We start from the raw sequence: 9,186 nt of genomic DNA, 5'->3' as shown, positions 1-9,186 counted from the left end.
GAGAGTGAGGGAGAGAGGGAGGGAGGGAAGGAGGGAGGAAGGGAGGGAGAGAGAGCAAGAGCACCCAAGTCTTTCTTATACAGGAGCCAGGTTCCTACTTGGCTGTTGTTAGGTAACTGTTGGGTGGAGCTTAGAGAAACTGCTAATAATCATTATTCAGGTCTTATTTAGGAAGCCATATTGGTGAGGTATTTTAGGTGAGACTTCCCTGCCATTCCAGGAAGCTGACTTCCTGGTCCTATGCCTTTTTTTTTTTTTTTTTTTTTTTTTTTTAATATTGTAGTTTTTTTAAAAATAGATATTTTCTTTATTTACATTTCAAATGTTATCCCCTTTAAAGCCTTTCTATTCCCCCTTCTGGAATTTCTCTGAGTCTTAGGTGCAGGAGCTGTGTGATAGATGTATCTGTTGGGGCTGGGCTCTCCATAACTAGTTGATTTCTGCATTACAACCTGCTGTGGTTTTCTGCAATGGTCTCTGTTTACTGTAAAGAGAAGCTTCTTTGATGAAGGGTGAGAGAGCCTGTAGGTATAAGGGTAGAATTCAGCTGGTTGTAGTTATACATTTATTCATATATATATATATATACATATGCATATGTATATATATATATATGAATAATAATAAAAAAGAGGCCATCAATGGAGAGAGAGTAAGAAGAAAGCATTGGAGGGGTTAAAGGGAAAACAGGGAAGTGGGGAGCTATATTTTAGTTAAAAAGTTTTAATAAGTCGTTTCTTATTTCCTTTAAAGGATAGTTGTTGATTTCCACTGATAACTTTGGAGTTCAATGTGGGCTTTAGAAATTGTAACAGTCATAGCAGGAGTGAAAAGATGTTTGTGTCTTTCTTTGTGGTTCTTAGATAACTGAGACGATCAACCCCAAGGGACAGGAATTTCCCTAGGAGTTGAGAAAGACTGGGGCTCTGGGGCAGGGAGACAGGGAGTTTGTCTTTTCAGAAAGAGGTTTTATGCAGTGCTGATGACTTGCAGGACAAACTGGGAATCAGGAGTCAGTGATGGGTGGGCAGTACGAGGACTGCTCGGTTCTGCATAGCTCCTGCTCCTACATTAGTTTTTCCCTCCTGTGCTGCCTTCTCATGTAGACACTGCTGAGTCTTTTTTTGGTTCTGGGCCTCTACTTGCTTTAGTTTACAGCTTATTGGTTTATTTTTAACTGTGAATAACTTTGACTGTCTTGTAGTTTGAGAATCTCTGTTAGAAAGCCCCCCCCCCCGTTTTCTTTTTCTAGAAATAGCTCCTTTTCCTCTTTCTGGTTCTCCATTATCTAAAGTTTAAATATTAAAAAAAATTCCTTTCTGTTGCAAACTTGCTTTTTTTAAAGCATAGAATTTCTATGAATTCCTGATCATAAAACACTGAAGTATAGGGTTTTTTTTTTTTCGTTTTTTCTCAAATGGTGTTAAGGTAACTTTTCTTCACACTGTGTGAAGGTGTGTCTCTATATTTTCAACTGTTAATTTTGTTTTGGCAGAGAACTAAGTGCTGGCAAGATTTTGGTATTGTCATTTCTATAGCCCCTCATCAGGCTTTCTATTTTGTTAATATTTGTCCTTCCTTGCCAGCCTAAAGGCAATCAAGAATTGTATCAGAGGTCGTCTCAGTACTGATTGGTTGTAATGAAGATCAGGATCAATAGTTGAACCAGGAAGTCAGGGGTGGAGGTCAGAACTTCTGGGCAGAGGAGGCCACAGGGAGAAGAAAGCCGACTTAGGAGAATTGAGAGTAGACATGGAGGGAACAGGTATGGACCACAGTGGAGTAAAGAGGTTTAGAGCTAGTTACATAGTGGGGTTGTAGGCTATATAGTCGGGTTAAGTTAGATGAGCTGGCTGGGGAGACTGGCCAAGCATAAGGCCTAAGTTTTAAACTGCATTAGAAGCTTCCATGTCATTATTTATGCTGCTGGTGGGTGGGTCTAAGAAAGTCCCATTCTAACATGGTGCAATTAAGTGGCCAGTTTTCTTCAGGAGGTTGTTATGGGGAGGCCCCAGGATATGTGAAGGCTCATGGAGCAAAAGAAATTTATCTGATCATCTCTGATGATACTTATCAAAGGTGATCGATCACCAAACATCTTAAGTATTTGGTAACAGCAAGATAATCTTGAGACACAGTCTTGAGACACACTCAGAGTGAAACCAAGGGAACTACTCTAGTAGACAGCACAAACATTGATCCTAAGCCCAAACATCACCAGTTAACATATAATGCTACAGTCATCAAGAGAAGGGACCTTACCACCAAAATGGGAAACAGAAATGTAAGAAAAGAGAAAATGTTTGGGGGAGAAACTGCCCTCTGGTGTTCCAACTGGTGTTTGCATTGCAAGCTAAATATCCTTGACTTTCATATATTTGGGGAAAATGGAAACATTTAACTACAGGTGACTGGCCTCAGTTTCCACAGAGAACTAAAGTCCTTGAAAGAAGGTGTATCCATCTTCAAGATAATAAAGGCTACTTGATCTGGCTTGTTTTTGCCCACAATTTTCTATAAGATATAATAAATTACTCCATGTTTTTGTATTTGCTAAGACATGTTTTGTGGCTAAAAATGTAAATATTTTAAATGAAGTTCCTTGGGTTGTTAAAAATTGCATTTTTCTGCAGCTTCTAGAAAGAATAGTCTGTAGACATGTGTTAAACCCAGCTTCTCTTTGTTTTGGTTCTTCAAGACAGGGTTTCTCTGTATAGCCCTGGCTGTCCTGGAACTTACTCTGTAGACCAGGCTGGTCTCGAACTCAGAAACCCGCCTGTCTCTGCCTCCCAAGTGCTGGGATTAAAGGTGTGTGCCACCACTGCCCAGTGGCAGTGCTTATTTCTTAGGTCTTATTTCTTAGGACTGGATGATCTATTTGTTTATTTGCACAGGCTATTGAAATTACCTACTATTACTGTATTGAATCCATCCCTTTGTGTCCACTTGTAGGGGCAGCACTGATGCTAAGGTCCTATTCCCCCATTGGTTCTTGATCTGTCAGTAAAGAAAGCCATGGGCCAAATGCTGGATAGAAGGGAAAAAGGGAAAGGCAGGACTTAGGAGAAAACATGCTAACATCATCTCTTTCTCCTGGAGGGGGGGAGAGAGAGAGAGAGAGAGAGAGAGAGAGAGAGAGAGAGAGAGAGAGAGAGAGAGAGAGAGAGAAGGAGGGAGGGAGGGAGGGAGGGAGGGAGGGAGGGAGAGAGGGAGAGAGAGAGGGAAAGAGAGAGAGAGATATGCAAGGGAGGAGAGGAGAGTTTCAGGCCTCTGATGGAGAAAAGTTGACCAGCCATGTGAGATCTCCAAAGGGAATCATCACATAGGCTGCTTCTATAGGTGGGTGGTCAGGGGAGTTTAGCAAGTAAAGTTTAGGTCAGGAGGGAGGTGCAGAGCTAAGAGTATTGATCAGGGCATACTTTTTCATGTGGGAGATAGTAGTGCCCAGCAATTGTGCCAAGAAGACAAGTTGAAAAATGAACAACTGTGTGTGCACGTGCATGCTTGAGTATCTTTTGTCATGGATTCAAGGGAAGCTGGGTGGAGGCTGGTAGTATGCCCCTTTCCCAGAGCTAAGGCCAGGTATCCAAAAGCTATACACAACATCCATTAGTGTTTCTTTTATGAAATTGAATTCATGTATGTATTACTTTTTTCATTGTTGTGACAAAATTTTTTCTTAAAAGGAAGATTTTACTGTAGCTCCTAGGGGGTCATGTCAGTAGGAATGTGAGGTCACACTGCATCTATAATCAGGAAGCATCGAGAGATCACAGTGTACAGCATGTTTTCTCCTTTTTTTTTTTTTTTTTTTTTTTTTACATTTTAATCAGTGATAGGCTCCAGTGAAGCAGAAGAATATGGTCAAGGATGAGAAGGACTCAGGCAAATCCTTACAAAAAAAGTGATATATGGGGGGAAAAAAGTCAGCAAAGAAGAAAGCTGGTGCACCCCACGACCACACACACACACACACACACACACACACACACACACACACACTTATTGGCCTAGAGATCAACTAACCACAGCCACTAGAGGTGACACAGAGGTGCTCCACAGTGTGTGCAGGTGACCTGTGGCTCATTACAGGCTCATTACTAAAACCCAGATCACTAAAAGGATCTAAGATGCTATGAGACATGGAATGCATGAAGTACAGTGAGCATGTTAAAATCATCCAGAAAAAGCAGGCCTAAGAACTTATCGGCCATACCAGACTGAGGCAAGGATGAACACCTTCACTCAAGTCCTATAACGAGGTAACACCTAGCATTAAGATAAAGATAGCACTCATTGACCACTCAGGATGTGCATCAAGAGACTGGCAGGCAGATGACTCACAACTGTCTCAGGGCCTTCAGCTCAGCTTGTCTTTCTTGTTGACATGGTATGCTTAAACTGCCATCTGCTCACCTACCTGCTCACCTGTCTAGATCTGTGTGCTGACTGCTTTTATATCAACATGACACAAGCTAGAGCCATCAGAGAGGAAGGAGCCTCAGTTGAGGAAATGCCTCCATGATATCCCAGATGTAAGGCATTTTCTCAGTTACTGATAAATGAGGGAGGGCCCAGTCCATTGTGGGTGGTGCCATCCCTGGGTTGGTGGTCCTGGGTTCTATAAGAAAGTAGATTGAGTAAATCATTGGAAGCAAGCCAATAAGCAGCATCTCTTGATGGCTTCTACATCAGCTCCTGCCTCCAGGATCCTGCCCTGCTTGAGTTCTGTATTGACTTTCTTTGATGATAAATAGCAATGTGTAAGTGTAAGCTGAATAAACCCTTTCCTTCTCAATTCACTTTTTTGAGTTTTGTTGCAGCAACAGAAACCTTAACTAAGACAATCTGCCATCCATCTATCCACCCTGGTCCTGCCCCGTTGTTTCCGTTCTGGTCTCAATTCTGACCCGGAAGCCTGACACTACAATGGTCTCAGCAGACTCTCTAGCACAGTGGTTCCTAACCTGTGGGTCATGACCCCTTTGAGTGTCAAATGACTTTTCCACAGGGGTCACCTGAGACCACCAAGAAACATAGATATTTACATTAGGATTCATAACAGTAGCAAAGTTATATTTATGAAGTAGCAGTGAAGATGGCTCTGTGGTTGTGGGGGTCTCTACAGCATGAGGCACTGTATTAAAGGTTCGTAGTATTAGGAGGGCTGAGGGCCACTGCTCTACAGACACAACAGCTCAGATTGGTTTCTCATCAGTACAGATTTATTTCTACCAGTTTCCCTGCTTCTCAGGACCTTAAAAAAAAAAAAAAAACCCTTGGTGACTGCTGTGGCCCCTTAACTCATGACACACATTCTATAACCTACTTATATAAGTAGAAATATTTGCTGTACGATGCATAATATGTTATCTGAAAATTAGTATTAGTAACTAAAATTGCAGTAAAACAACCTATGCTCATCTCAGCCAGGACTATCAAGAAAAACTAACGTATCTGACAAATTGTTGCCATTGGAACTGTGGTCCCTTGTGAGCTCACTGTTACTCATTAAATGCTGAGACTGGGAAAAGACACAAATGTGCTCGTCTTTGTTGCTGACATAAGCAGCTGGAATGGTGGAGAGTATACTCTAAGTAGGTTTTAAATACATACAAACCAGAACACAGCTAAAGTGGGCCTGTAAGTGTGGATGCATATCTTATCAGTAATCAATTCTTGCTTTCCTCTCCATTGACAGTTAGCCTGACATACAGATGTGAGGTTTGAGACAGTTTATTTTCTTTAACAGTTTAATACTTTAAAACTGCGTGTGTATGTCTTTCCAGCTCTGATCTCCATAGTTTGCTGTTTAGTCTTCGAGGAAGCAAATAAGCACAGAAGGGTACTGCTGAGATGCCAGTGCGCGGGTCACCATCAGGGTCTCGTAGAGAGGACACAGCGGATGCTGAAACAAGAATAAATGCTGATGTGACTAGTGGAGGTAGCCCATAGCCAACACAGCACACATAGCTGAGGAGAGACACTGCCCACCCTTCTCCATTTCCCAGCTCACTCTTTCACTGCCCCTCTATGGACACTGAAAATACCTGTAATCAAGGCCAGCAGAGAACTGTCAATCATGAGATCTGAATGGAGCAATGAGAGACATGCAGGACGGCAGCAGACAGCCGTGAGCATTCAGTCCCTCAGTTATGGGGACATTTTACTCCATGACCTCTCGCCACTCCTCAGGTGACCCCCTCCCTTGTCTGGCGGGAGCTAGAGTAGCAATTCCATAACGTTTTTTCTATTTTCTAACTGTGAACAGCCATGCGAAGAGCACCACTGTGTTGCAGATTGAATGGAAATGCCATCCACTTTGTTCTTGCTCTCAACACTTGTGGTGCTATGCTCTTAATCACCGCCAAACTACAGTCATCAGGAAGAGGAATGGACACCGTGTTCTCTGTTAGCAAGCTCCGTGCTAGACAAAGCCTTCTGAACCACCATTCTGAAGTACTCACGGTAGGAAAATTTACTCATCAGTTTACCTTTCTATTTATTTGTTCTTTTAAGCAAAAGCTTATTTCTGAGCCATGCCTACTCTTGATATATTATAGTTAAGGCTGGTGTTAGAAATCGAAATGTGAGTCATGCAGTGGTGGCGCATGCCTTTAATTCCAGCACTTGGGAGGCAGAGGCAGGCAGATTTCTGAGTTCGAAGCCAGCCTGGTCTACAGAGTGAGTTCCAGGACAGCCAGGGCTATACAGAGAAACCCTGTCTCAGAAAAAAAAAAAAAAACCCAAAAAACAAAACCCCAAGAAATTGAAATGTGATGTTCAAAGTTCATCAGGCAGGTTAATTACCATTTACTGACACAAGTCATCAAGAGAGTAATGGAAAGTTATATGAGAGCATAGAGGACTTTTCATAAGAATTTGACTGAAAGTCACATGTATGTCACCACACACAGGAACGTCTTGTACACACACACACACACACACACACACACACACACACACACACACACGCTCACCCCATTCACACAAATACTTACCATTTTCCCTCTCGCAACAATTTGAATCCTTCATTGAATTTTGGAAAAGGCAGTCTATGAGTTATAAGAGGTTCTATGTTGATTTTTTTTTGTACGTGGTCAGTTACTAGTTTAGGGATGTCATCTCTGGACTTATACCCTGTAGAAGGAAAGGACAAAATTAATAGGATTCAAAACATATCAAATCTGATTGAAGACTCCAGTGATAATTATTATAATTAATAATTTATAATAAATTTAATAATTTATAAAATTACCAATGTGTTCATGGATGCAGTAAGTCATTCATTACCCCATTGGTTCTTACCCGAGTGTCAAAGTAATTCATTCCATAGAAGAATCCAGGCACTGACAGTGTTATGATTACCAGGGCCATAGGAGAGCCCTCCTACCTGAACTTGTCTTCAGGGCACTATTTCCTGTGACACCTGCTAGCTGATTGATCTAGGTTGCCAGTCTCATTTCATTCAAGATTCTGAGATTAACTCAGATCAAATCAGCTGGAGGGTGAACATTTTAGGAAGTAGTTAGTGTCCTGAAAACAATGGAGAGCTGTGGGCAGATGGGCTGTGAGCCTGATTGCACTGAGTCTATTATTTCTGTTCTTTTCTTTTATAGAAGAAAAAAAAATTACCAGCACATACTCCTTTGAAATCCTACATCCAATGATCTAAGGCCCTCCAGGAAGACTCAGCTCCTAAAGGACCACAGAGCCCATCAGTACACCATCCTGGGGGTCCTTTAACGTACATACCCAAGGGACACTAAGCGTCCATACCACAGAAACAATACAAAATCTGACTATTGCACAGCCCGTTTGTATGCAGGTTTTTCATTAGCCTAGAAACCTGTTAGCACAAAATTGGAAAACGAAGGCTACGTCTGTTACAGCTTCTTTCATCTATAATGAAATAATTCCTTCTTTCACAACATTTTTATTATTTGGGAACGTAATAATTCTTTTGAAGGGACTAAGTTTATTCATTTTATTCATTGGTGGCTGAGAATCCACCGTGGGTATCTGCCACACCTCTACAGCATGCTCTCACGCCATTACCTGTGCACATAGATACTTGGTGTCGTAAATAGCACCAGGAGAAACACATAGCACAGCAAGAAGATTTGGGAATCAAGTGTTTGTAGATTTCAACGCTGGGGTTACAGTAGCTGGTAAAAATAAAGGCACAAAACTGAAGTCTGGAAATAGGGCAGCTAGGCACAAAACTGGTAACCCTAGACACCCGGAGACAAACACTCCCTTTTGCAGCAGTTGTGTGGCATTCTAGGGGTCTCCTAAAAGCAGGGGAAAACCTCTAAGGTAGCAATAGTGCCTGACAGGAAAGAAACTACAAAACTTGGAGGATGTCAGCCTCGTGGGAGGAAGGCAGCAGAGACTCTTGTCTGGGGGCAGGAAGGGCTTGAGGCCCTTGGCCCAGTGATAGCCCAGCAGGCAATTCCTCCCCTGATGTTTACTTCCCAGCTTCTAGCTTGCTGAAGACGTCGCAGACTTTTTGTACTGAGCCAGAAGGCTGCACTTGATATCCCTCAGCTGCCACAGACATGGGTCTGAAGGCTATGGCACACACCTGAGGTCATCTTGGCTATACAAATCCTGTATCTTCCTATTTGATGTGGGTTTCAGTTTCTTTTTTTTTTTTTTTTTCTGTTGCTCTGATAAAAATATCCTGACGTTGGCTGGAGACATGGCTCAGTGCTAAAGAGCGCTTGTGTCTTTTCCAGAGGACCTGGGACCAATCCCCAACCCTCACACAGTCGTTCACAACCATCTGTAACTTCAGATTTAGAGGCTCCAAGACCCTCTTCTATCTAATCTTTGAGAGCACCATGCACACAAATGATGCATATACAGACACGCAGCAAAACACTCACACATGGGCTGGTGAGATGGCTCAGTGGGGAAGAGCACTGACTGCTCTTTGGAAGGTCATGAGTTCAAATCCCAGCAACCACATGGTGGCTCACAACCACCCACCTGTAATGAGATCTGATGCCCTCTTCTGGTGCGTCTGAAGACAGCTACAGTGTACTTAACATATAATAAATAAATAAATCTTTAAAAAAAAAACACTCACACATAAAAGAAAAAAATGAATAAAAATTTCTTACAAAAGCAAAACAACATCTTTTTCTTATAAATTAACTACCCCACAGGTATTTTTCTTTT

At 42.1% G+C, this 9,186-nt stretch overlaps 1 protein-coding gene across 1 annotated transcript in view; it reads right to left on the bottom strand.

Annotated features, from left to right (window-relative positions):
• Positions 1–5,720: 5,720 nt before the first annotated feature.
• Positions 5,721–9,186, bottom strand: part of LOC116094353 (alcohol dehydrogenase 1-like) — a 22,913-nt gene continuing 19,447 nt past the window's right edge. The window contains exons 9-10 of the mRNA XM_031376180.1: positions 7,002–7,140; positions 5,721–5,908 (exon numbers count right to left, since the gene is read on the bottom strand). Of these exons, the coding sequence (XP_031232040.1) occupies positions 5,878–5,908; positions 7,002–7,140 (170 nt within the window). The 3' untranslated portion in view covers positions 5,721–5,877. The remainder of the gene's footprint in view (positions 5,909–7,001; positions 7,141–9,186) is intronic.

Source organism: Mastomys coucha, unplaced genomic scaffold (assembly GCF_008632895.1).
Source record: "Mastomys coucha isolate ucsf_1 unplaced genomic scaffold, UCSF_Mcou_1 pScaffold16, whole genome shotgun sequence".
NCBI classification, from domain to species: domain Eukaryota; kingdom Metazoa; phylum Chordata; class Mammalia; order Rodentia; family Muridae; genus Mastomys; species Mastomys coucha.
The sequence above is the reverse complement of the archived record's forward strand: the minus strand, read 5'-3'. Positions and strand labels throughout refer to the sequence as shown.